Source organism: Jaculus jaculus, chromosome 20 (genome assembly GCF_020740685.1).
Source record: "Jaculus jaculus isolate mJacJac1 chromosome 20, mJacJac1.mat.Y.cur, whole genome shotgun sequence".
In the NCBI taxonomy this organism is placed as follows: domain Eukaryota; kingdom Metazoa; phylum Chordata; class Mammalia; order Rodentia; family Dipodidae; genus Jaculus; species Jaculus jaculus.
The window spans coordinates 1,325,538-1,353,266 of record NC_059121.1 but is presented as its reverse complement, the minus strand read 5'-3'; the positions used below and the strand labels follow the sequence as shown (position 1 = coordinate 1,353,266).

Genomic DNA, 27,729 nt, shown 5'->3' with positions numbered 1-27,729 from the left:
TACGCCGAGCCTGTGTCAAAGCGAGCCGGCCGGACTTCCTGATACGAAGACCTCAGTCCTCGGTGCCCGCTCTCCCCTCGCAGGGGCTCTCTCCCCCCCGGGATTGCTGGGACAGGCTAGGTTCACCGCGCCACGCCGCGTGCTCGGGCTCTGTTTCGCGCAGGCGGCACTGTGGGCAGCCCTGCGGCGGGACGGTGGGCGGGGCCGGGCGGGGCTGGGTCCTGACGCGGCCGCGTCGCGCTCCGGGCCCGCGGCGCTGCGTTCCTCAGCGGTGCCAGAGCCCGCGGCGGCTTCCCGGGAGCGGCACGCACGGATGGCCCGGCCCGGAGCCGGCGGGGAGCGGCGCGGCAGGCGGGGGCGGCCCAGCGCCGAGGCGGCGGGTCCCTGAGGCGCGCGTCCTGCGGGCCGGCTCGTGGCACCATGATGCCCGGCGAGACGCAGCCGGCGGCGCCCGGCTCGGCGGCCGGCCTGGCGCGCTGTCAGGGCTGCGCGTCCCTGCAGCAGGTGCGCCCGGGCTGCGGGCGGGAGGGCGGACGACACCGGCGCGGCGGCCCGGAGAGCGCGTGCCTCGGGGCCCGTCCTCCCGCGGCGCGGCGCGCGGAGGCCGCGTCGAGAGCCAGGCCCGAGGACGGCCTGCCCCGGGTGTGCCGCTGGGCTGGGTCGTACGAGGCTGGTCGCGGTCGCTAGGCCTTAAGGTTTGGGCGAGCGCTTCACCCCTCCTTGATCCGCCGAGCGTGATGTTTAAGCTAAAACATGTCATTGATTTCTTCAACAAGTGTTCCACTTGCCCGATTAAAATATTCTTCCGCCAAGGGTCCTGGGGAAATGGCTCAGCGGTTAAAGTGTGTGCCTGGGAAGCCTAAAGACTGAGGTTCGATTCCCCAGCACCCACGTTAGCCAGCTGCACAAGGGGCGCACGCGTCTGGGGTTCGTTTGCAGTGGCTGGAGGCCCATTCTCTGTCTCTGTCTCTCTCTCTCTCTCTCTCCTCTGCCTCTTCCTCTCTCTCTCTCTCAAGTAAAGAAATAAAATGTTAAAAAATATTCCCCTAAGGAATATAAGATCCGGGATTTTTTTTTTTAAACAGTGGGCTGAACTATTCCCTGTACTTTACTTGGGTACAGTCTGGTTTCAGGCCTTGGGGAATAGCGGGAGTATTCGCAATGTCAACTTTTGGAGAACCTCTTGGCATTCTGATGGCATAGTCCCGTTTAACTTCTCTGAATTGGAACCCACCACTGCCCCAGTCCCCTTGTGCCCAACTGCCTTCTTTACTAACAGTGTGGATGGACACTGATGGCTGAGACCTCTCATGAGTAGGATGTATGTGTAAAACGACTTGTCTGGATTATAAGTGTTGTGAAAAGGATAGATAATAGGACGCTGGTCCTCTGGGCTTGAGGGCACAGCATTTAGAGACTTGGAGGACAGGAACCTTTTGGATAGCAGCATGAAGTGGGGAAAGGTCCCCTCGGTGAGCAGGAGCTGGGTGTGTTGACAAGTTGGATGCGTGCTTCGTTGTGGAGGCGAGAGTAGAAGGGATGTATAGCCACCCAGAGAAACTTGAGAGTTCCGCATCTGAACCTGATGGCCCACTCTTCAGTGGGTGGGTGTAGGAGATGCGGAGATATGCCACACCCACACTCTGAACAGAAAGAAAATCAAGGGCCAGATGTTTTCCTGTTTAAGTTGCATTGTTCTTACTCTATGCGCCCCACACACACACACCTAGGTCTCAGGAATGTGAGTGGAATTTACCAGCATCTTAGATAAATGGTATTTATTGTTTGAGACAGTTGGTTCAAAAAAGCATCTGTTGGGGGCATGGGAGATGGCTCGGCAGTTAAAGGGACTTGCTTGCAAAAAAAAAAAAAAAATCTGTTGAGCTCTTGTTTGTTTTTTAGGGGCTACTGTAGTGGAGGCGGGCGGGGTGATGAGAATAACTGAAAATAGGAGGAAGGAGTGGGCAGTGACCAGCCCAGAAGTTGCTTGGGTTTATAGGATCCTGAGGAAGTTGGATTTGAGCAAAGGGATGAAAATGAGGTCCACTGATTTCCTTGGGGAAGGACATCTTAGACACGATGTGGAGCCAGCGATTGATTGTGTGCTTGGGAAGATCAGTAGGGCGGGAGTGGACCTCAGGTTGAGTCGGGGCTTAGGACGAGGAGGCTGATAGCAGGCTGATAGGCTGTTGTAAGGCGCAGGCTTCTCTGCTTGAGCTGCTGAGCCCGGGGAAGTGTTGGCGCAGGAGAGCAGCTGGTGTGAGCTGCACTAAGCAGCCCTCCGGACCTTCCCTCACAGCCTAGCCCTGGCCTGTTGGAAAGGAACCGGGGTGTTCTTCGGGTCGCCCACTCCGGGGACTCGATGTCCTCCCGGCTGCCGGCTCCCCAGCAGCCTGCGTTCGCTCATTGTACCCACTGGTGATCTCGGTTCCAGCCTGCTGCTTCCCTGGCTGTGGGAACCAGGATAACCTGAGTCCTGTTGGGCCCGTGTCACGGCAGTGGGAGCCACGCGGGCCTTGTGACCTGAAGCATCTTGTGTCCGCCTCCCAGGTGCTCTCCCTCCTCCTCCCGGCCGTAGTTCCCGTGCTGCTCCTGGGACGTCCTCCCGTGATGGCTGGGCGCAAAGGGCCAGCCGTGGAGGCTTGTTCGCAGCTGTCATTTGCCACTGAGCTGTGGGAGCAGCCGGAGAGGGTGCATAAGATGACGAGGTGCTGTGTTCCCTAGAGACTGGACGGATGTGGAGGAACCTCAGCAGCATTTAAAAAGCCTTTTAGGAGCAAGGCTGGGTAGCTATGAGTGTTATCTCCAGAACATCTGCTGAAATTTGCAAAGTGAGGTTGGAAAAAATGGATTGTGGAGAAGGTTGAATGGTGACGTCTGTGAGGTTCTGTGCTTCGGTCAGTGTTGGGTGAGGTGGGGATTGTGGCCCAGTCACCACACCAGGCAGTGCATGTAGTGAACATTGTAGGTGGTGGCACAGGAGGGTCAGGTGAATTTTACTAGTGCAGGCTAGTGATGGGAGCGGCCGACGCAGTGAAGACGCGGGGGTAAGAAGTATGAGCAGCTGAATAGATGGTGGCTGTCTCAATTCAGGAGCGTGGAAGGTCCTGCGACTTGCCACTGACAACCGTGATGAAGGAGGAAGAAGCAGCCAATGGTCGGGTGTTGGAAACGGGCTGAAGTTTCATTATGGGGAGTTTTAGGCTGGGGAGGAAGGAGTTTAGCCATTTTCAGGTTTTTGTTTCTGGAATGTAGTGTTTCTAAGGAACCCTAATACACTTCCAAAGGGAAGCCAATGAAATGAACATTTATTTATTTGGGGGGGAGAGAGAGAGAATGAGCGTGCCAGGGCCTCCAGCCACTGCAAACTAACTCCAGATGCATGTGCCCCCTTGTGCATCTGGCTTATGTGGGTCCTGGAGAATCAAACTGGGATCCTTTGGCTTTGCAGACATATGCTTTAACAACTAAGCCATCTTTCCACCCCCCTTCTTTTTACTTTTTTTGAAGTGGAGCCTCACTCTCTAGCCCAGGCTGACCTGGAATTTACTCTGCAGTCTCAGGATGGCCTCAAACTCATGGCCATCCTCCTACCTCTGTCTCCTGAATGCTGGGATTAAAGGTGTCTGCCACCATGCCTGACAGAATTTTTTTTTTTTTTTTTTTTACTAGAGTCAGGGTCTATAGAGTTTCTGTTAGGTGGTTTGGGAGCATGGCAGCCCTTTAAGCTTTGTAAACCACTAGTCTGAGGAAAATGCAGCTGCTATGACTATCCTTGCATAAAGATGAACATGGAATGGTGAAAATGGAGAAAGATCTGGAGAGTTGAAACAGCAAGTGTCGGGCTGGGGTTGGGGAAGAAAGGATGAGAATTTGTAGCAGCATCGATAAGCTAACGGGGGAGTCACTGCCGGAGCCTCGCTGCACCACCGTGCCACCGCACAGGCGCCGTGCCGCAGGGACACTGCCGTCGCGCGCCGAGGCTTCTCGATCCCACAGGAGCTGCGTAAGAAGGCACCGAGACTTTCAGCCATAGGTGGCACACTCTTCGGTGGTTTCCTTCTGACATGGCACTTCAGGCTGGCAGGTCTGTGTCCTGAACTGAACGAACAATGATCAGCTTGTGAAACTCTGTTGGGTCTTTCTCCGCCCTTCTTCATTTCCTCCCGCTGCTGCAGGGTCCTGGCTGGATTTGGAAGCTGGTGGGTGTAGTCCGTCCCCATGCCTGGCTGCCCCCCACCTTCAGAGCTGTACAGAGCACCTCATCTGTCTTCTCAGCTGCCTCTCGTGCAGCGTCCATGTGTCCAGGATGTTTGCAGTCCCATAAGCCAGTGTGGGTTCTTTCTGTGAACTTGCGTGTGTTAAGTTGCTTGGTTTTAAGGTAAGCAGTTGTCTGTCAGAAGTCACTTTGTTTTAGTGGAGAGCCTCTTGGCCTTTTGCACTGCAGAGCAAGACAGCTGGGCTCTCCTGGGAATCCAGGTGCGTTTTGCAGTGGGTCAGCACATGGAATGAAATCCACTTGGTCAGGTTAGTGATCAGCTAGTCTAGGGACAGAATGGGGCTGTGTGTAGACCTGTGCTGGATTCACTGTGATCATTGGTAGGCATCTAACCTCACTGCAACCTCAAAAGTTTTCCCCAGATACTCTGTGGCAGGGCTACTCTCAGAATTGCAGTGCACTGTTTGCCATCATGGATATTTTATCACTAATGTGTCATGGATATTTTATCACTAATGTGTTTTGGAATACAGTCATGAGTGGAAGAGACACAAAACTCCTAGTTGAGGGAAAAAAAAAAACCTCCTTGTAAGTCCAGAGTTTGATTGGGGGCTGGCCAAGGCACTCTGGGAGCTTATAGGTGGGTCAGCATTGTGGCACACGTGGCATCTGTAGTGGCTCTGTAGAAGTGAGTGTAACAGAGGGTTTGTGGGGATGGTCAGGAGGTAGTGGAGAGAGTTTTGTAGCACTGGGAGACAGCTCAGCAGGTGCTTGGAGCCAGAAAAGTTTTCCATGGTGGGAGCACAGTTTAGATAGATCAGCCTGCAATCCACCACATGCTGATGGTCACTTCCATCAACAGTTCTGTCCAGTCTATAGGCCCGTTGGGATTTGATTTCAGGCCCAGGAATGTGCTTCCCCCCTTTTCTCTTTGAAGCTCTGTCAGGAATGTGTGACCCTCATGGTCCCAGGCACTCGGCCTCTTTCATCCAGTCTTGTCTCTTGTCTGTGAGTTCACACACATCGTCTCTTCTGAACTTTGGCAGGCCTGGCGACATTTTTGGTTGCACTGTGTTAGGTGCCCAATGGCACACCATTCCCTGAAAGCGTTCAGAGGGCACAGTGTGCATTTCCACACATGACTGCTTTAGTACAGGGAGAGGTGGGGGGACAGGGTGTGCTGGCTTGGGACAGTCACGGGAGCTGTTTCACGGAGAGGACGGGTAGAGAGCTGCTCACACAGGTGCTCTCTTGTCTCACACATGCCCAAATCCCACACTCGTGGAATGAGATGGTATGTCTAGAATAAAGGGCATTGCAGTTAACGAGTTTTATCCATTGGGGAATGGTGGCAAGAAAGCATCTAGAAATCCCGGCATCCGAGTGCCAGCCAGAGGCCTACAGAGTAAGCAGCCTGGAAATGATGTGTTTGAATGTGAAGCGCCCCCATAACCCAAGTGTTTGTGAAGAAGCCTCATCCCCAGTCCCCAGCCTTGCGGGAGGAGGTGTGTCACTGGTGGAGGATCTTGAGGAGTGTCAGCCCAGCTCTGCGGCCAGCTCCTAGACTACTTGCGTGTGGCAGCTTTTTGCTCGGGCCGTGCTTTTCCCATCATGATGAGACTTCCCTCAAGACTGCCTGGTATCAACCCTCTCTTCCCATCAGCTGTTTCTGGTCTGCCTTGTCCCAGCAATGAGAAGGGTAACCACAATACAAAATTGCTACCAGCCGGGCATGGTGGCACACATCTTTAATCCCAGCACTCAGGAGGCAGAGGTAGGAGGATCACCATGAGTTCGAGGCCACCCTGAGAATACAGCGTGAATTCCAGGTCAGCCTGGACTAGAGTGAGACCCTACCTCGGAAAAAAATTACTACCAAGGAGTGGGGCCATTGCTGTAAAGCCTATGTGGGTTTTTTGGTCTTTTGGAAACAGATTTGCAGTATTAATCTGCAAAGATTTGAAACTCTGGGCTAGAGAAGCCTTGCAGTGGTAGGCAGAGCTTCCTAGACCATTTTGGCAAATGCTTGAAAGACCAGGCACAGCAAGAACTGTGCCTGTGGAGCGCTGGCTTAGGAGCCTTCAGGCAGAAAGAAAGACTGGGCCTGGGTCAGGCAGTTTGTGTGATCTGGCCGTGTTGCCCCATGCGTTGAGAACTCGAGCCAAGCCTAAGTGGAAAGTCATAGACTGAGAAATGTGAACAGGCTCATTGGAGCTCAGGCTGCAGACTTCTGCATCATTGACTGAGCCCGCTGTTCTGCATTGGGCCAGTAGGGGGAGTGCTGTCCCTTGAAATGGGGTGACTGAAGGAGAAATGCTGACTGGACCCTCCCCCACACCCTCCCCTTACTAACATTTGCATCTGTGACAGATGCAGGAAGGAGCAGATGATTGGATTTGCAACCTTATGTTTCAGAGTTGCTCACTGGGTGATGTTGGAGGCCCTCTCTGGTGACCTTGTGAGGCCATGGCCTGGAGTTGTGGGTTGCAGTGGACACCCTGGGATTTCAGAGATGCCAGGACCCGGGGTGACACCCACCGAGGAAAGCTGCTTGCTGTGGCACAGGTGGATCTGCCAGACAGCCAGCAGCATGGAGACTGTCGTGGTTCAGGTAGAGCCGCAGGGCTTGGTGGTGTCCCTCTGGTGTCCAGTCTTTTCTGGCCACAGCGTCCTTTGGCAGTGGAAATGTTGATCTGCTGTGTGCGTTACGAGCAGGCACCTTGTGTTTTGGTTTTACAGGCTCCCAGCTGAAAGGGTGTCTTGAGTTTCAGATGAGACTCTTGATTTTGAACTTCTGAACACTATTGTGAGTGGCAAAGACTGTGGGGACTTCTAAAGTTGTACTGTGTGCATCTGTGTTATGACAAGAGTCGGGGCAGGGGGTGCGGCATGGGTAGAATGTGGTTTGAATGTGAAATGCCCCTCTCACCCCAGATTCATGTGTTTAAAGTTGTATGGTGTGCGTCTTGTGTCATGACATGAGTCTGGGGGCCATGGGGAGAATGTGGTTTGAATGTGAAATGCCCCTCTCACTCCAGATTTCATGTTTGTCATTAAGTCTCATCCTCAGTCCCCAGCCTTGCTGGAGGAGGTGTGTCACTGGGGGCGGGTCTTAAGGAGTGTCAGACCAGCTCCTAGACCCCTCCACCCAGGGATGTGAGCCTGCTTCCCGCCTGGACCAGGCTTTTCCCTGCTGTGATGAGACTTCCCCTTAAGACGGTTTGCCTGGAGTAAACCCCTTCCTCCCATCAGCCGCTCTGGTCAGGGGACTTCTCCCAGCAAGAAGACACTTAACTACAGTGTTGTAGTGTTGCTTGATGGTTTCCAGTTTTAGCCCTTTGGTCTAGGTCTCTGGTCTTGGAAGGCTAGGACAAATCACTGTTCCTGCCCCTTCCCGCTGTACCCATCACCCTCAGGGCGCAGGACTTCAGTTCCCTCTGCGCTTGGGTCTGGCATCGTGGCTAAATGTTAATCCAGAGCAGAGCTCTGCTGGGTTAGCTTGTATTCTCAGAATGGTTTAGTGTGGGATCTGATTGGTAATTTTAGTAGTTATTTTCTCGTCACTGTGACAAAAACATCTTTAGGGCTTATCTGGGCTCACGGCTTGAGAAGGTGCAGCATGTCCTGACGGGGCTGCAGGGAAGGCGTGGTGGGGGAAGCTGGAGGGAACTGGTCACGCAGGTGCCCGTCAGGAAAAAAAAGAGGGTGAATGCTGCTGTGTCTTAGCTGCATTCTTCCCTCCCTTTCGTTCACTCTGGGACCCCCCTAGATGGGTGTGTCCCTCTTTCCCTCTTAGTTAAATCTCTCTGGAAACAGACGTACCTGGAAATGTCTTCTGGTGAGTCCCAGTCCAGTCCCGTTAATTGTCAGTCATCACATCCTTAATTCAGCCCTGCCTGACAAGTCGCGCAAGTATTTAGTCTGTGAGAGAGATGAACTGGCTGAGGACCTGTCTGACTGCTTAACCTGAGCTGTAGTGTTTCCCTGAAAATGGTACCTAGTGCTGGTGTAGGAAGAGAGGGGCATAGGTGATGCCTGTGCGCATCAGAAAGGGGTCAGTGGAACTTGAACCTGGCTGGAGGTAGCCCTCGAGCTGGGAGTTCGTTTTTGTCTCTCAAGTACCTGATGATGCAGAGTAGCATCTGGAAACAAAGCCGCTTCTTCTGGTCTCTCTCCATGAACTCACCGCCGAGGCCCGGGTTGGGAAACCTGCATGAGATGGGCTGATGGGACTGGTATGCCGCCTGCACACTGAGTGTTCGGGGTCCTGCATGCGGGTGAAGCACCGTCTGCTCGCGGGAGAATGGCTGCCTCAGACGTCTTGCCTCCATTGTCCTTGGAGCACAGAGGACGGGCCCTGTGTCTGGGCTCCTAGGCAGGACAGCCAGGTGGTGAGTGTAAGCTCCACTCCACATGCCCAGGCTCCCTTGCTGTGCCTTGGTCAGAGCCCCTGTCCCAAGTGAGGTGATCCCGTCAGGTGCCTCCGTCAGGAGTACCTTTGCTCAGGCATGGTGGAGAACTGGGCACTGTGGTTCAAGGCTGGATGGGAAACCTGTTAGTTACGGGCACTGCTTCCGTTCCAGCCTCCTTCACGTGCTTTTGGAAGCCTGCATCCCCGACACCCAGGCTTGGAGACGTGGCTGTGCCATTGGGGCAGCTCCTCTTGGCTCCCTCCTGACTGTTGCTGACACCCAGTTCTGCCTCCCAGTTCCTGTTTGCAGCTTTGCATCAGCCTCATTGGTTTACCTTTTTCTTTTTCTTTTCTATTTTAAATTTATTTATTTACTTGAGAGAGAGGGACAGATACAGAGAACGGGCACGGCAGGGCCTCCAGGCACTGCAAACAAACTCCAGATGCATGTGCCACCTTGTGCATGTGGCTGGCTTACGTGGGTCCTTGGGAATTGAACCCAGAACCTTAGGCTTTGCAGACAAGCACCTTAACTGCTGAGCCATTGCTCCAGCTTGGTTTTACATTTTGAATGAAGTGACTTAATTCTTCCTCTGACTCTGGTTTTAGCCAGTTTCATCAAGGGAATAGTTATACACATAACTCTACTTTTCTGATCAGAAATCTGAATTCGAGCCCACTCTAATCTAAGAAACTTCATTTTAATTTGCTCACATTTATAAAGACCTTGTTTCCAAATTGTGTAATTCTGAGGCAGGTAGCTGGGAGGCGGGCTTAGGAGCGGGCCCTTCAGTATGTTCTGGGAATGGGCCCCTTCCTCCAGTACAGACGCAGCCCCGTACTTGTCCCCTACTCGCCATTCCCCCCGCCTCTGCTTTGCATGTAGGGAGAGCTGTCTAAGTTGAAGACTTGTGGGTGACATTGTTGGGAATAGCGATACGGTGCAGTAAAGGCGTAGGCACTCTGAGAACACAGAGCGAGAGCCGCTGAAGTGCGCCCGGGAGAAGTTAGATGGAGTTAACATGGCCTTGAGTGTTCTCATCCACTGATCCAAGGCTGCCTCTCCTTAGAAGAGGAATTGTTGAAATCTAGTGACTAATCAGTGAAAAGAGAAAACTATACTAAATTAATTTGGTCCAGGTTAATCCTTGGATATGATAGGATCTTCGCAAAGCTCAGACCGGAGCTTCAGAGCATGTTCGTGGGACTCCGACTTCATGATCTCGCATGCTCTTCACCGCTGCTCTGAGGCCTTCGTCAGCTCAGCCCGGCCGGGCAAGGTTGAAGCCTGGCCTGGTGACTCACACTGTGTCTGTGGATGTTACAAGCACTCACTCAGAATGGCTGTGGAAATGTGTAAATTGTAATTACTCCTGAATCTGTAGCCAAAAAGTTGCTGATCTTTAATTTACTTGGAAATATTTTATTTTGCCAACTTTCATATCCTTGTCAATGGCATGGGAAGATGAGCATAGTAATCTGTTTTAATTAAGACATGCAGTCACTCCTATGGCCATGTGCCTCGAATAGTTTTACAGAACGTCAGAAACAGTATGAAGATGGTGCTGTGGGGCTGGGGAGGGGCTCAGTGAGAAAAGCATTGGCCTCACAATCATGAGGACCTGAGCTTGATCCCCAACATCCATGTACAAGGCTGGGCACGGTGGCCTGTGCTGAGGAGGCAGGGACAGGGAGGCCCCTGGGGCTCACTGACCCCCAGCTATTCTACTTGGTGAGCTCTAGACCAGTAAGAGACCCTGTTGCAGGAGGTGGACGGTGCTCCAGAGGATGTCACCTGAGATTGTCCTCTGGCCTCCATGTGCAGATGCACATTAAAAGTACGGTGTGGGGCTAGGGGATGGCTCACCTGCAAAGCCTGTTTGATTCCCTAGGACCCATGTAAAGCCAGAAGCACGAAGTGGCTCATGCATCTGGAGTTCATTTGCAGTGGCAAGAGGCCCTGGTGTGCTCATTCTCCTTCACTCACTGTCTCCTCGCAAAGTTGTCTTTTCTGTTTTTAAAAAGCATAGCTTTTACGAACGGTAGTAGAAACGAGGTATTTAGAAGAACTCATAGGCAGGGATGCAGACAGCGTGCACGCATGCGGGGTGGGAGGGGCCAGCAGGCAGCATCGCTTTATGTACCCGATTTCGTTGATCGCTGCCAGGTGGTTTTCAGTTCCCGCCTGTGTCTGAGGTGTGTCCTTTCCCCTTCATAATACGTCTCACTTCTTAAAAGCTATTGTTTATTTGCTTATTTGAGAGGAGGTCAGAGGGAAGGTGTGAAGGAGAGAATTGGGTGCACCAGAGGCTCTAGCTGCTGCAAATGAACTCCAGACATATGCACCACTTTGTGTATCTGGCTTAAAATGTGTACTGAGGAATTGAACGTGGGTCCTTTGGCTTTACAGGCAAGTGGCCTTAACTGCTAAACCATCTCTCCAGCCCAGTACTTTCAAATTTATTTTATTTTGGATATTTCATACATGCTTATAATACTTCGACCATTTCTACCTGTGGTGTTTGATTCAGGTATCCCCCATAAACTCATGTGTTCTGGATGCTAGGTTCTCAGCTGGCAGCAGTTTGGGAATTGGAGACTCCTGGGGGAGTGTACTGTTGGGGGCAGGCTTATGGCAGTTACAACCACCTTCCTCTTGTCAGTGCTTGGCACATTCCTGCTGATGTGGGTCAGGAGGTGATGTCCGCTGCTCATGCCATCGTTTTCCCCCACCGCTATGGAGCTTCCCAAGTCTGTAAGCCAAAATAAAACACTTTTTTCCCACAGGCTGCTCTGGGTCCAGTATTTTCTGCCAGCAGTGTGAACCTGACTGCAACATGCTCCATCTTCATTCTCACCCTGCTCCCTCCCCTTACCAAGACCCCCGACTGTCCCCTTCCTGCTTCTGAAGCCGATCCCCAAGTGTGGGACACTTCGTGGCCTGCTCTGGCCTCTCATCACCCACAGGATCGTATCAAACTGAAGGACACTACAGTGTGCCCTTGTCAGCCCCAATATCCAAGCTCACTCACACACTGTCGGGACTTAAACTTGTTATCTTTGCCTCCTTCGGGCTGCCCTTCCCCGCCCCACCTCTTCTTCCTGCAATGCCCCCATCCTGCCCATCATCGAGTCTGCTGGAACCTGTCACCTAGTCCAAGACCTCCGCTTCATCAGTGCTGCTGTCTTGCGCACCCCGCAGTGCCTGATCCACACCTTCTCCCCACGTTCCTCCTCCGCCACTTCCTCCTCAGTGCTTGGCCTCACGGATGCGCTCCTCTCTGTGCCGTGGCAGTTCAGTCAGCTGCTTCCTCCGTACTAGTTGCTGTACTTGGGGCAGTCTCTGGTCTTCTCAGAATCAATGCAGTGTCTAGACTGATGACTGATGGTCAGTGACTTCAGAAAACAGCCCAAGCACATTCTTACAGCTAACTACTGTTGAAGGAACATGAGCTTCATAGAGGTCGAGGAGGATGTGAGGGCAGGTGTATTTTTCTACACAAAACAGAAGTTTATGTTTCTGTGTTTATGTAATACTTTAGTGGCTTGCGTTTTATAATATAAAGTGTCAGAACACAGTAACACAAGTCACGAAATGTGATAGAGACACTAATATTGACTGTAGGGTTTCTTTTCTTTCAGAACTTAAATGAGTACGTGGAAGCATTAATCACTCTGAAACAAAAAATCATTAACACTGAGTAAGTATGTTTGCATCTGTTTGGCAAAATTTTGTCAGCCTTCGGAACTGGCTGAAACAGGTGGTGGTTGAAGCCCTGGGGAGGGTACATCGGTGCCAGGTGAAACCGCGAGTCCTGTGGGCACCCGCACCGTCACAGAGCAGTCCACAGACTTTGACAGAGGAGGGCACACTGGTGCTGGCCGGGTGAAACCCGAGTCCTGTGGGCACCCGCACCGTCACAGAGCAGTCCACAGACTTTGACAGGGGAGGGCACACTGGTGCTGGCCGGGTGAAACCCGAGTCCTGTGGGCACCCGCACCGTCACAGAGCAGTCCACAGACTTTGACAGGGGGGAGGGCACACTGGTGCTGGCCGGGTGAAACCCGAGTCCTGTGGGCACCCGCACCGTCACAGAGCAGTCCACAGACTTTGACAGGGGAGGGCACACTGGTGCTGGCCGGGTGAAACCCGAGTCCTGTGGGCACCCGCACCGTCACAGAGCAGTCCACAGTCTTTGACAGGGGAGGGCACACTGGTGCTGGCCGGGTGAAACCCGAGTCCTGTGGGCACCCGCACCGTCACAGAGCAGTCCACAGACTTTGACAGGTAATTATACATTTGCTACCTGTAATTTTAAAAGCTGTTTTTAAAAATTTTTATTTGATTGCAAGCAGCGAGAGAATGAGAGAGAGGAAGGGCCGGCTGCTCTAGGGCTTGGTGTATGTGCCACCTTGGCGGCTGGCTCTACATTGGTGCTGGGGATTCGGGCCTGGGCTGTCGGGTTTTGCAAGCAAGCATCTTGCAACCACTGAGCCATCTCTCCAGCCCCAAAGCTGTTTTTTGTCTTTAAAATGTTAAATTCTTCATAGTATTTATAGCCTACTGTGATACTCTGTGGTAGTTTCATGATTAGGTCAAAATGGATCAAGGAGATGATTTTAATGACAACTCTTATATCGGAGTTGATGTGATGTATATCATGTATAACATGCATTTGTTTTGGGAAACTAAGCAGAGAGGCTTCCTCATGTGGTGTGAGTCTTGACTGTGCAGTAATTTTGCTGAATAAATGGGCTACTACTCCTCTCCTTTCTTGCAGCAACCTGTTAACAGAATATCAGAAGAAGTGTGATGATATCCTTTTCCTGGTTCTCCTTTTTGAATTCTGACATTTGCTTGTGAGTGACAGCTGGAAGGTGTGAGGATTATCTTTAGAAGGCAGTACTGCTGCTGAAGTAAGAGCCCATTGTGCATGTTCCACATGCAGCCAGTCCTTTAGTAGCAGTGAGGATTGGTGGCAAATCTACATTCAGGAGGCCCAGCAGTCCTGGTTAGTGATGAGCCAAAATGATAACTAGCCAGCAGTCACGGTTAGTGGTGAGTCTACACTCAGAAGGTCTATAGTTGCTTGTTGCCTCTGATTTTCTTTTGTGCTAGGAACTTTAATATTCAGATGTATGCTAGGTTCGGAACAGACTGTAACTGTTACGGTACTCGCTGAACGTTGTGACTATACAAAGTACACGAAGAGATCATTCAGAGGGTTAGGAACCCATCATTTCGTTTTAAGGTAGTTAATTATTAAAGGTAGCTATAATGTGAATATTTTTCTTCAGATAATAGTAGGTTCGTTTTCAGTTTTCCTTAACAAGTCTCACAGCTGCAGTTTGCAAGAAGGTGAGTCCCTTACACTCACAGCTGACATCACCACTTGTTTGAGGACTTAACCTGCGGCAGGCTCAGACCCTGACAGGATGCTCTTTGCATTATTGACTGATGCTCACGCTAGAGGCAGATTAGTGGGGTTTTTTTGTTTTTTTTTTGTCAAATCTTTAGTTGAATTTGGTGCTTTGGTGTCAAGTCATAGTGCTGGTTCACTTCCAGTGATGTTTAGGGCCTGGCTGTCCTTTATGTGAAACTCTGATCTCAGGTCCCTGTGGTCTGTATGACTTCCATGTGTTTATGTTGACAGCGTAGATCCACCTAAAGTCTACAGCATTTCAAGCTCTAACCACACTTCCCGCTTAGAAGAGGGTCCAAGGCTATAACCCAAATGGTGTGTCACATTATGGGACTTAGGAGAAGAAGCTGAGATCAGCAGGGCCTGGTGTTTGCAGACTGCCTGCAACATCTTTGCCAATGTCTTGAGAGTCCCTTGAGCTGGTTTCCCAAGTTGCACATTAATGCATTTTTATCAGAAAGCCTGCAAAATAAAAAAGAGCCTGAATATTATGGTAGAGTTCATAGAAGGAATGCGTTTAGAGAAAGAGAACTTTCAGCTCACATGAGGGGTCAGACATGAGAACTGCCCTCTGTCTATCCACCACACCTGAATATTATGTTAGGGTTCATAGAAGGAATGCATTTAGAGAGACGGGCCTTTCAGCTCACATGAGCGGTCAGACATGAGAACTACCCTCTGTCCACCACACCTGCATCTGCTGAGTGCTGTCTTTGGTTGTCTGTTTTCAGAGAGAACAGTACTCTGCATCATCAAGTGGAACAAATGCTCCAAAAAATCTCTCCTCTGCAGAAATGCCAGGAAGAATTGGGATCCTTAAAGGCAGAGCTGGAAGAGAAAAAGGTACCTGAATCACTTTCCTCCAGGCATTACTGTCACTAAATAAAGATAGCTCCTTCACTTTAGCTGGGCTGTGGAAGTTTGCTCACGTTAGCAGAGGAATTCAGTGTTATTCACAGCTCTTCCTCACCACAGAGAACATTAAACTGTGACTGATGGTTGTGCACAGGCACTTAGATCTCTTAACATGATGTCCTGTGCATCTGAGAGGATTCACCCAGGAAATTTGCAGCTGGGATTTTTACAATTCTCATTATGCCCCACATGAATTCTTCTTGCCTGTTTTTCTCAAGTATTGCAAGCATTCACACTCAAGGGAGGAGAATCCTGTGTGTGACAGATGAGGTGAGAGAAAATTTGATGCCTCTAGTGGTGCAGTCGGAGCATTGGTCACCTCTCGGTGGGAGCAGCCTTCAAGCTTGTGCTCTGCCATGGGTTAAAAAGTCCCCTGAGGAACCTGCTCTTGTCTTCATGAGCCATCAGTCTGAATAGTCACCACAGTTAGATTCTTTTTAAAGATCTATTTTTTTGTAATCATGTTTGGTCCTTTGGCTTCTTGGACTCTCAGTGCTCTACAGGGGGCGTGTCTTTTGGTCATATACCCCACATTCCTAAAGGGCGTGTTCAAGTTAGAGGCCATTTCCTTTATTTTGGGATAGATTTGATGCTTATAGAAAGATGGTGTCTTGTGAGAAGACCCTTAGTGATACATTTATTCTTTCATAGAGCCATTTCCTGTTAAAGTCAACATCCTGGAAAATGGCCTAAAGCGATGTAAACTTACTTTTTGTGTAACTTGCTATATTAGTTACAGGAGTCTTAGAATCGGAGTCCTATGACTTCCACAGGTAGTGGTGTGGCCATCCTGAAGAAGTCTGCGTAGTGGTGATGGGAAGTTGCCTGAGGTCATACATGCTGAACACTGCATTTGTGTTTTCCTACTTAACGGACATTTCTTATTGTCTAACAGTGCAGTGTAAGTTTAAAACAGCCGCATTACACCAGACCAGCTTGTAGAATTTCTCTAGTTTGCCTGAGAGGAAATACGTACTTGAGGCCAACTCAGTGCCCCTCTAATGAGTCAGTGCAGATGTAGTGAGATGTAGTGACTTACTTGAAACAGTAAGTCAGCCTATCTGATTCCTGGACTCCACATTTGTAATGAGGAGTTGATAAGCGACAGTTACAGAAATGCATTGTGCACATCACCCTGGGACTCGTAACAGTGCCGTTCCTGAATCATGGAGTGCCAGTGTGTAGACTAATGCTCACACGTTTCTCTTAGTTAATACTATTTAATGATTTGCTTTCTATTTTTTCCACAGTAATAATAACTACCATTTACAGAGCTGTAAGTTTGTTCAGATTATATTGAGTTTGAATTGGTAGGGATGAAAATATTTCTTACTTGATGTTTAAACCAAGTACCTTGACAGTTTGGAATTGCCTTAAAATTAGCAATTTAAGCTGGGTGTGGTGGCGCATGCCTTTAATCCCTACACTCGGGAGGGAGAGGTAGGAGGATTGTTATGAGTTCAAGGCCACTCTGAGACTACAAAGTGAATTCCGGGTCAGCCTGGGACAAAGCAAGAGTCTACCTTGAAAAACCAAAAAACAAACAAAAATTAGTATTTTAAGTTTGTAGCTTTGCTTGATTCTGCTATTCTATCTGAAGAATCTGCCTTACTTTAGAGTGTTCAGTGGCTCACTGCCCAATGTAGGTGTTCACGTGACTAATTCAGTGCTATGGCAGGATGGCCGTTTATCCAGATCACAGCAGATAAAGTGGTGGCCAGTGACTTCTCCATGGGTGACATTTATGCTTCCTTTCTAGAGCTCTCTAAAGCTGTACCAGGACACTCAGCAGGAGTATGCCCGCGTGAAAGAGGAGTGCTTGAAAAGCGACGCTCAGTAAGTGCCGTGTGCTCCAGTGGGCCTTTCCTGAGACCACCTCATCCACGCACGCCGGTGCTTCTGTGTCTGCCTCTGCGTTCGCCGCCTGTGCAGTCTTGGCCCGGTCTTAGCCGTGGCTTCCATCCTGTCTGCCACATGGGAGAGAGCCCCCTAGGGTGGGGTATGAGGAGGATTTAGGAGTCATACTTGGAGGGCTGCACACAGAAGTTTTTGAACATTGTGTGTGTGTGTGTGTGTCACTCGGGTCTGTGTCTTGGTGATTCTTTAATGGCACTGACCCTTGGTAGGTGTCATCTGTTGAAGTCTCTCATCTGTGGAATGACCACTTTTGCTGTTAATGTGAAGGGATGGTCAAAGGATCTTGTTGCTTACGTGAGGTTGGATACCCTGTTCAGAAAGCAGGTGTTGTGTGTGTGGTACAGCAGTGAGAGCCTTTCTCTGCCCTCTCTCCTCTGGGAAATCCATCTTTAAACAAGGGCTGGTCTCCCTCTCACACCACACACACTCCTGCCGTCACTGACTTAGGGAGACCATCTGGACTCAGCTCAGAGAGGGCGCGACGGCCCTTGAGGGGAGTCCAGACGTTCCTGTGGCACAGCTGAGGAGGCCCATCAAGAAGGGAAAGCAGACTGTAGAAACGGCGTCTATCTGTCTGTCGTAGGTGTGTCCTCCAGCAGAGCAGTTGCTGGTGACTCAATGTTGATGAGTGATACTAGCTGTAACTGAAAGCTTGCTAATCTTAGTAACTAAAAAGTCAGGATTCCAATGTATTTCTTCTGTTGATCACTTTTTTTTTTTTTTTTTGCCATCTCTGTTACAAAATTAGGAAGAAGAAACTAGAAGCTAAGGTGAAGAAGCTGGAGGGTAAGTAGCCCTGTCAACAGGCAACAGATCCCAACAAGAGTCAGCACGTGGAGGGTAGTGGGCGGAGGTCAGGATCGCCCCAGCCAGATGCTCCCTGCGAGATGCCTTGCACCAGTCCTGCCCCGCACCTCGTCTTGCTGGGCACTCTGGTCTCCAAATGGACCCACGGGAATTGGTTAGGTTCTTACACCTCAGCTAATGCTACTTGCAGGCATCAGTACCAGCGGCTCTCTGGCTCCTCGTGTTTGCTGCTCCTTCCATCCTTGTGTAGCTAGACAAGGAGGGCGAAGGGTCTACCTTCCTTCTGGTTAGCTGACATGGCGTCTACACTTTCCTTGCCAATTGGGAGTACATAGCATCTCACTAGTCTTTCTGGACTTAAGAAATAGGGTATTTTCTGTAGAGTATGGCATAGGAATTTTAACTGTGGCTAAAAGTATTCCCAGCCTCTAATTTATTTAGATTGAGCCAAGTGTTTGAATCTATACTGTTTGATAACATCGCCTGTGGTTTGAAAATTGCACACCCATTAGCACTGAGGATAGTCCTGTCCTCTAGATCTGAGTGTGGACACCAGCGCCCGTCTCAGCAAACAGAGTGCTGATTATGATGCAGCTTGTTTGAGCAACTTGTTTTGCAAACAAATGTGAATTTGTTTGCACTGGTTGATGGTGGTGAGGACACCCTCTGGATGTGGGCAATACCACCTTTACGTGGGCTTGGATCCTAGACTGAATGCAAAAGAAAACCATGTGTTTCAGTGTTAGGCAAAGAGGCAGACATAAGAAAACGTAGTGAATTTTTTTTTTCTTTGTTGTTTCATTGCACTTTCTAAATGCAGAGGCTGTTATGAGGCAAACTCAGGACTTCAAGCAACTGAGGAATGAAAAGAAAATGCTTGAAAAGGAATTTAAGAAGACACAGGTATTAGATAAAATAATGCACACCATTGGAATTCTGGGCTCCTGTGTCCTCTTTGGTGGACGGGAGGCAGGTTGCAGGCTGCCTCATGAGCACTGTAACCACCGCCCTTCACGCTGCGCCTGCACCTAGCCCACCTGCGGTCACAGTGTCCACAGGTGACTGGCTCAGGCCAGCTCACGGTTTTCTTCTCCTCACAGGAAAGGCTCGATGAATTTTCTAAGCAGAAAAATGAAAGAGGTGAGTATCCAGCTAATGCTTACTTTGAAACACTGCTTTGATTTGCAGTATTTGTTTTAAACTGGTTTTCCCACCTATTTTCAGAGTTGAGACATATTGGAACACAGATCTCCAGTGATTCTTACAGAAGCATAGATAAGCGTGAGTACGGCAGATTGCTTTCCTTTCATCTGTGTCTTTCACTGCGTTGGAAGGCGGTGTGTGGCTCTTACTGGACTAAGAAACAGCAGCCATTCTAGATGCCATTCTATCTCATACATGCAGGTCCACAGTGTACCTCTGAAATGACACATTAAGAGGCCAGGTCAGCAGAAGACCTTTGAGGAGGGAAGAGCAGTAATTTCCACACTCTTCCCTAAGTGAACACATGATTGGCCAGGTACACTTTACCAGATCAGTTTATGAGATCCCCTGGGTGCCCAAACCGTAGATTGGTGCTAGTTCCAGTGTGTGTGCTGAAGACAAGGGTGAGGGCCGAGATGAGCCGTGAGTGATGACGTGTGTTCTGAGGACGGTGTGAGGACAGAGCTGAGCCGTGAGCTGACGTGTGTGCTGAGGACAAGGGGTGAGGGCCGAGCTGAGCCGTGAGTGATGACGTGTGTTCTGAGGACAAGGGGTGAGGACAGAGCTGAGCCGTGAGCTGACGTGTGTGCTGAGGACAAGGGGTGAGGGCCGAGCTGAGCCGTGAGTGATGACGTGTGTTCTAAGGACAAGGGGTGAGGACAGAGCTGAGCCATGAGCTGACATGTGTGCTGAGGACAATGGGTGAGGGCCGAGCTGAGCCGTGAGTGATGACGTGTGTTCTGAGGACAAGGGGTGAGGACAGAGCTGAGCCATGAGCTGACGTGTGTGCTGAGGACAAGGGGTGAGGGCCGAGCTGAGCTGTGAGTGATGACGTGTGTTCTGAGGACAAGGGGTGAGGACAGAGCTGAGCCATGAGTGATGACGTGTGTTCCGAGGACGGGGTGAGGGCCGAGGTGAGCCGTGAGTGATGACGTGTGTTCTGAGGACGGGGTGAGGGCTGAGCTGAGCCGTTAGTGATGACGTGTGTTCTGAGGACAAGGGGTGAGGACAAAGCTGAGCCGTGAGTGATGACTTGTGTTCTGAGGACGGGTGAGGGCCAAGCTGAGCCGTTAGTGATGACGTGTGTTCTGAGGATGGGGTGAGGGCCGAGCTGAGCCGTGAGTGATGACGTGTGTTCCAAGGACGGGGTGAGGGCCGAGGTGAGCCGTGAGTGATACGTGTGTTCTGAGGATGGGGTGAGGGCCGAGCTGAGCCGTGAGTGATGACGTGTGTTCCGAGGACGGGGTGAGGGCCGAGGTGAGCCGTGAGTGATGACGTGTGTTCTGAGGATGGGGTGAGGGCCGAGCTGAGCCATGAGTGATGACGTGTGTTCTGAGGACAATGGGTGAGGGCCGAGCTGAGCCATGAGTGATGACTTACTTGTGTCCTGAGGACGGGGTGAGGGCCGAGCTGAACCATGAGGATGGTCATGCGTCCCGCGGTGTAGCACAGTGACCAACACAAGGCCTGGAGGAGCGGCCAGCGACTGCTCTTCATTGAGAGTTTAAAGGGGAACAGAACTGGGAGGGAGGGAGAGCCGAGAGTGGTGGCAGGAGACCCCTAGCAGGAAGCGCCTGGAGCAACTGGTGCTTCACTCGGAGGACCCAACAGGGCTGAACACGGTTCCTTGTGGAGCCTCTATCTCTGAAGTCATGAAGAAGGAAGCTCACATGTTCAGGGACGGCCAAAGACCTTCTAAGCTACACACTCGAGCACAATGAGGCAGAAGTTACTAGAAACAAAAGTCTTGGTTGAAAGGAAACTGGAGATTGCTCAGGCACAATTCACTAAGAAAGTGATGCCAGCAGATAGCACGGGCGGGCATCTGTGCCACGCCAGGCCCTTAGGAACTCTGCGGGGGTGGCCATATCTTTCTTGGTGAGAGGCTTCAGTATTTGTGTGGAATAGAGGTCAGAGGAGACCACTGATGGCGTGGGAAACAGTCACAGGGACAGTGGTGACAGGCTTTGCAGGCCACGTGTCTAGAGCACCTTAAAATATTTTTCAAGGTTAGCTAATGTGCAACAGAAAATGCACATTTCGTAGGAGGCACTCATAAGAGTGCTCCCTCTGTGTCCACAGTTGATGAGTGGGAAGGGTGGTGGGCCGCTGCTCCAGCCCTTGTGCTGGTCACTGTGCTACGCAGCGGGACCTGGACACATGACTGACGCTGGGTCTTATCGCGCCATAGCACAAAGTGGAAAACCTGAGGAATTACAGTAGAGCTTTTCAGCTTCCAGGTTCATAGTCACATGTGGAAAGTTGAGGAAATGGACCATTTTCTAGGAAAACATACTTAAATTGACCAAGACAAGTTGCTGGAAACTTGAACCGAAAATAGGCCAGAAGAGTATTTCAGAACTTAGAGACGTAGTCTGTGCAGGCAGCTTGTAGACAGACATCTCCAAGGTTGCTGAAAAGTCAGAATTGATATTGCTAATTAGTCTAAGAAATTGTCTAACCTCATAGCAAAACCTAACAGGAGAAGCCTGTGTCTTAGGACTCGGGCCTTGCTACAAGGCAATGTGACTGTCGAATCCTTACATAGTGTTAATGCGTCAAATCCAAGACCGACGTAGAATGCAACTAGTGCTAGACTTGCCTTGGGAATCTACTAGGTTCAAGAGAAAATGATGTTCCCCTTGCCAAATATGACAGTGACCTGCGATGAAAGGGTTTGAACTTGATAGGGCAGACACTCCGAGCACCACTGCCACGAGGTTACAGCCCTCTCTGTGACACCAGGCTAGGGGCTGTCCGGCCTTAGGCCAGGTCAGAATTGTCCTCTCCTCACTCATAGAGCCCTCTCCATGACACCAGGCTAGGGGCTGTCCGGCCTAGGCCAGGTCAGAATGGTCCTCTCCTCACTCATAGAGCCCTCTCTGTGACACCAGGCTAGGGGCTGTCCGGCCTAGGCCAGGTCACAATTGTCTCTCCTCACTCATAGAGCCCTCTCCGTGACACCAGGCTAGGGGCTGTCCGGCCTAGGCCAGGTCAGAATGGTCCTCTCCTCACTCATAGAGCCCTCTCCGTGACACCAGGCTAGGGGCTGTCTGGCCTAGGCCAGGTCAGAATGGTCCTCTCCTCACTCATAGAGCCCTCTCCGTGACACCAGGCTAGGGGCTGTCCGGCCTTAGGCCAGGTCAGAATTGTCCTCTCCTCACTCATAGAGCCCTCTCCATGACACCAGGCTAGGGGCTGTCCGGCCTAGGCCAGGTCAGAATGGTCCTCTCCTCACTCATAGAGCCCTCTCTGTGACACCAGGCTAGGGGCTGTCCGGCCTAGGCCAGGTCACAATTGTCTCTCCTCACTCATAGAGCCCTCTCCGTGACACCAGGCTAGGGGCTGTCCGGCCTAGGCCAGGTCAGAATGGTCCTCTCCTCACTCATAGAGCCCTCTCCGTGACACCAGGCTAGGGGCTGTCTGGCCTAGGCCAGGTCAGAATGGTCCTCTCCTCACTCATAGAGCCCTCTCTGTGACACCAGGCTAGGGGCTGTCCGGCCTTAGGCCAGGTCAGAATTGTCCTCTCCTCACTCATAGAGCCCTCTCTGTGACACCAGGCTAGGAGCTGTCTGGCCTTAGGCCAGGTCAGAATGGTCCTCTCCTCACTCATAGAGCCCTCTCCGTGACACCAAGGCTAGGGGCTGTCTGGCCTAGGCCAGGTCACAATTGTCCTCTCCTCACTCATAGAGCCCTCTCCGTGACACCAGGCTAGGGGCTGTCCAGCCTAGGCCAGGTCACAGTTGTCCTTTCCTCACTGTCATGGCCACAGACTGTCCAGAAGACTAGTTTTGAAGCAGACGCAGGAGCAGCAGAGCTGGGGAACCTCACCCACATGTGTTGATCCCCCTCAGCACACCACAAGTAAAGATACCAAGAACAACTGTCCAACAGCCATGAGAAGACATTTAAAGAGTACAGTGTTCACAGGAGAGAATTGGTGGTGAAACTTGATTTCACGGGCCTGAAGACAAAGACATCAGTCGTCCCTAGAGGTGCTTGTCACTAGAGTCTCTTGCAATCAAAGAACAAGCAGTCGGTGTGGGCTAATCAGGACTAGATGGTCAGAGTGGACAGAAGAGCTGAACGAGGGTCCCACTCAACAGCTTGAAGCCCAGGAGTACATGCCCTACTGATAGAAATGCCAGATTTGGAAAGGCCAGAACTAGTCTCAAGCACGTTAGATATGATGTGTGTGCTCTCAGTACAGGCATAGCTCTGGGTATTGGCCTCCATAAAGATGGAGCAGTAGCTGGTTTTCCTTTAAGTTTCCTTGTTTGCTGCTTTGGGTATCCGTAGAAGCAGGGATCCTGGTCAGTTCATGGAAGCAGAGTAGTGTTTGGAAGTAGGCTTTTTGGTAGGTTACAATTCATGTAGATGAGTTCCTTGACATAATTGCGGAACTCACTCATCTGCAACCTCCCATGAGTGGAAATCAGACGGAGGTGGCCTCGGAGAGCTCAGCAGTTCCTGTTCACATTCACTTTTGTCTGTGGTGTCCCCTTGTCCTGGCTCCTTCCTCAGGAATTCATTTTGGAAGTATTCAGATTGCTGTCCTTAATAGGACTGCGCTATTTGAAAATCTGTCATTGATTTCCTGGAGGTAGTTTGAAAAGATTAATCTTCTACTGATTTCAGTGAAGACATACTTGAGAAACTCAAGTTTAAGAATACTGTAATAGTACATTGAGGTGGCCTGAAATTATCTGAGACTTAAATCTACTTCTAGTTGAAATTTTCTATTTTTCTTTTTTGTTTGTTTTTCAAGACAGAATCTCGCTGTAACCCAGGCTGATCTGTAGTTCCCTATGTAGTCCCAGGGTGGCCCTGAACTCCACAGTGATTCTCCTACCTCTGCCTCCACATTGCTGGGATTAAAGGTATATGCCACCACATCTGACCCTTCTAGTTGAATTTTGATTAGTGTGGGTTTTATGGACATTTACCTCATGTTCTGAAGTGTGTATGTTCACAAATAAGGTTTGTTGCGGGAAGTTTCTGGAACTTGTGTGTAATAATTCCCAACAGACCTAGAGCCGTGGTGTTGCCATGCCCACAGGAGTCTCACTGGGGATGCTCACACCATCCTGAGGCCTTGTACTGGGTCAGCAGTTCTGGGAGTCTCACTGGGAATGCTCACACCACCGTCCTGAGGCCTTGCACTCGGGTCAGCAGTTCTGGGAGTCTCACTGGGGATGCTCACACCACCGTCCTGAGGCCTTGTACTGGGTCAGCAGTTCTGGGAGTCTTACTGGGGATGCTCACACCACCGTCCTGAGGCCTTGCACTCGGGTCAGCAGTTCTGGGATTCTCACTGGGGATGCTCACACCACCGTCCTGAGGCCTTGTACTGGGTCAGCAGTTCTGGGATTCTCACTGGGGATGCTCACACCACCGTCCTGAGGCCTTGTACTGGGTCAGCAGTTTTGGGAGTCGCACTGGGGATGCTCACACCACCATCCTGAGGCCTTATACTGGGTCAGCAGTTCTAGGAGTCTCACTGGGGATGCTCACACCTTCGTCCTAAGGCCTTGTACTGGGTCAGCAGTTCTGGGAGTCTCACTGGGGATGCTCACACCACCGTCCTGAGGCCTTGTACTGGGTGTGCCCCGCCTGACTCCGTGGACCTGCTCTGCGGTGCACTGATGCTCACTCTCCTCTCCCCACAGGAAAGGTCAAGGGGCTGCTGAAGGAACTCTGGCTGTGCGTGAACGGCGTGCGCAGCGTGCACGGCCCAGGTGAGAAGGCTGCTACGAGCACACCTCGCCTCGCCTCACGCAAGCGCCTTCCCGGTGACAGGAACTACCTTGGGTCCTTTGGGTCGCACCCAACCTTTCCCCTGCAGTGTGACTTTTAACCTCAGCAAGTACATTTAATGTTTGTTTTAATTTGGTTTTGAGAATTTTTCTCATGTATGCAATGTATTTTGATCATGCACTCTCTTAGGCAGTCCCTCTCCTGGTGGGCTCCTTGTGCTTTGATGTTGTGTGTGTAACTGCAGTGTCGTCGGTGTATAGTTGATGTGGATGTAGAGGGTCTCTTCTTCCTGGCCTACTTGCATGCCTGGCTTCTGCCTGCATTTAGTGGTGAGAGCTCTGTGCAGGTTGCAGCTGTCCCTTCTGCAGGGCTGATCTGCCCTTCCTCACCTTGCCTGTCTTCCTCAGTGCCTGTCACCTACTGCCTTCCCAGTGACACTGCGAAGCTCTGCTGGGCGCTGCTTCAGATAAGCTCCTCTGCTGGAGAGCACTCTGGGCCGCAGGAGAAGTTTCTAGTTTCAGTTTGTCTGTTTTCTCCCCAGTCCTAAAACACTACTTCTCTAGTGAGCTTTGGAGTCTGTGCAGGACATTTTTATTCTTCCAGATACAGATGGTGACTTGCGATGATTCCTGGGATCTCTGTTTTTTGGCTTTACTTATTAATCAGTACCAATCCAGGTTTCTCTCAGTCTAGATCGTAGCAGGAGGCTTTCCAAGGAAGTTTTTCTGTGGCACTGCTGTGGCAGAGCTCATGATAACAGGGCTCTTGGTCAGTGTTGAACAGAGACGGTCCCTGTGGCTGCTTCCGATCGCTGGTTAGAAAGAACACTGGGTCCCTCTCAGCTTACGTTTGCAGACCTGTTTCTCTGCTACCAGCTGTTGAGACGAGAGTGCATGAATGGGTTACAAGGCCACTCCCTTACTGCTATGCTGACCTCTGAGTCTCAGTGCTGGGGACTGCTCATGGATGGGGCCTTACTGCTGTGCTGACCTCTGAGCCTCAGTGCTGGGGATTGCTGATGGATGGGGCAGCCGCACTTCTCTCCCAATTTACCAGGATAACTATAGAAATTTATTTTCTTGGCCAGGTGTGGTGGCACCTGATTTAATCCCAGTGTTTAGGAAGCAGAAATAAGAGAAACACTGTTGAGTTCGAGGCAAGCCTGAGACTATATGGGGAATTCCCAGACAACCTGGGCTAGCATGAGACCCTACCTTGAAAACAAAACCAAAAAAAAAAAATTTCTTTTTGAAAGTATATCTACTTATTAACATTTTGAACTGTGAACATGAGGTTATTTTTTGTTAGTAATAGTTCCTTTTCCTTTCCTTCACCCCAGAAAACCCTACCAAAGAAAATGCCATCCATGGACCATCTGGGGAAGGTGGAGCACTGCCTCTAGCACAAGGCAGTCCTCCCAGGACTTCGGGTGTGCAGGCACGCCCCACAGAGCTGTCCGTGGAGGGCGAGGGCCACTGTGCTAACTGTGAACGTGCAGAGGACGAGCAGTCCAGTGAAGGAGGAAAGCGTAACCCTCAGTCCATCTCCCACGAGGAGAGGCATGCCACAGTCATGGAGGCGCAGCCTGGTGCGGGGGACAGGGCTGACTTCCCCGGCTGCGGACGCTCCCTGGATGAAGATCTTCAAGCCGCGATCCACTTCTTCAAGCCGCCCCCACCTCTGCTGTCTCCAGTGCCCTCTCCCCCTCTGCCGCCACCACGTCTGAGCGCCTTCTCTGCTCCCCTGCTGCCTGTGAGTTGGTTCTCTGAATATGAATTCCACGTGCCTATAGTTGTCCTGTGCCATGGTGCACAAAGGATGTTAGTGGACTTGGGGAAAGTTGTGCGTTTGAGCCAAATTACTGAAAAAACAGAAGGGGTGACTGCCCTTTTACTTGTCTTGAGTAACTGTCAAAGTAAGAAGCTCCCTATAGAAGGAGTGTGTGTGTGTTCACCCATAGTGCATGCAGGATGAGTCAAGGTTGGATTTTAGGCATGTAGGGAGGTTTTGTGAGTGTTGTGCTTGCTTTCTGCCTGCTAAGTTCATCTTCTCTTTCTGTGCCCACAGAATGGTTTGTTGTGGAGTCTGAGGAGGTCAGTCTTGAAGCTGCTGGGTGTGTGTCCACCACACCCCACACTAGCTGGGTCTCCTGGGCTCGCTGTTGCATGGAGGTGGGGTCAGTGGTGAATGCACATTCCTAAAGGCCCAGAGCTCTTTTCAGGGGGCGAAGGGGTCCTGCGAGAGGCTTGGGGGAGCCTTCTTGCTGAGCGTGAAGGAGTGAAGGAGGGTATCCCAAGTTCTTTCTCGGGGGAGGAGGGTCATGCTGGGGACTGGAGAGAGCCATCCTGCTGAGCGTGAGCAGAGAGTGAGGGTCAGGAGAGCCAACCTGCGGACCGGGCCTGGCAGCGCCGCGTGCGTTCTTGCAGGCCATGTCTGCAAGGACCCTGGGAGCCATCTTCTTCGGGGTTGGGTGGGAAGTCCTTCGTGAAGCATGCCCAGGGCAAGGGCTGCTGTGGGTTTGCAAGCCTCAATGTAGCACCGGGCAAAGGGGTGGGAATGGCATATGCTGCAAAGCCAGTCAGGGCCAGTCCTTCACGTGCAGACACAAGCGTGGCGGAGAGGCTGAGGAAGCGGGTAGGCTTGAGACATGCGTGGAGACTGATAATTGGTTCCATTTTCACTGTGGCTCTGTTGAAAAGTCGTTGATGTAGGAAAAGACCCTGTGTGGTTAAAGTGATGTGTGAAAGTGAGGGGTCAGTGTGTGGAGGCCTCCCATGGCGTTATGCAGCCTGCATGGAGCCTGGAGGGGGAGGCAGGTCGTACAGGGCAAGAGGGACTTCTGAGCATCTTCATTGGCTCCAGTCAGAATCATGGAAGGGGGGGAGCCCCGGAACTGTCATAGGCAAGAGACAAGGAGAGGAAGACAGGAGGGTGGAGACGAGTCTGGAGCGCAGTGGCAGCAGGCAGTGGGGGTCTGGGTTCCAGGGGCAGGGAGGTGTGCAGTGCAGCAGGTTTGTCCCACAGTTGTCTTCCTTGTAGGTGTGGAAGATGGAAGGGCCGGCGCAAGGTAAGGCTGT

At 51.2% G+C, this 27,729-nt stretch overlaps 1 protein-coding gene across 4 annotated transcripts in view; it reads left to right on the top strand.

Annotated features, from left to right (window-relative positions):
* Nucleotides 1–420: 420 nt before the first annotated feature.
* Ice1 (interactor of little elongation complex ELL subunit 1) overlaps nt 421–27,729 on the top strand; it is a 48,718-nt gene continuing 21,409 nt past the window's right edge. For 3 of the 4 annotated variants that reach the window (XM_045138899.1, XM_045138900.1, XR_006634416.1), the window contains exons 1-12: nt 421–504; nt 12,273–12,331; nt 13,412–13,446; nt 13,971–13,989; nt 14,785–14,896; nt 16,728–16,804; nt 17,634–17,671; nt 18,513–18,595; nt 18,793–18,832; nt 18,917–18,973; nt 24,565–24,633; nt 25,992–26,404. In XM_045138899.1, coding sequence (XP_044994834.1) covers nt 421–504; nt 12,273–12,331; nt 13,412–13,446; nt 13,971–13,989; nt 14,785–14,896; nt 16,728–16,804; nt 17,634–17,671; nt 18,513–18,595; nt 18,793–18,832; nt 18,917–18,973; nt 24,565–24,633; nt 25,992–26,404 — 1,086 coding nt within the window. Of the gene's footprint in view, nt 505–12,272; nt 12,332–13,411; nt 13,447–13,970; nt 13,990–14,784; nt 14,897–16,727; nt 16,805–17,633; nt 17,672–18,512; nt 18,596–18,792; nt 18,833–18,916; nt 18,974–24,564; nt 24,762–25,991; nt 26,405–27,729 lie in introns of those variants that run through there. The other variant, XM_045138901.1, reaches the window with a different exon arrangement.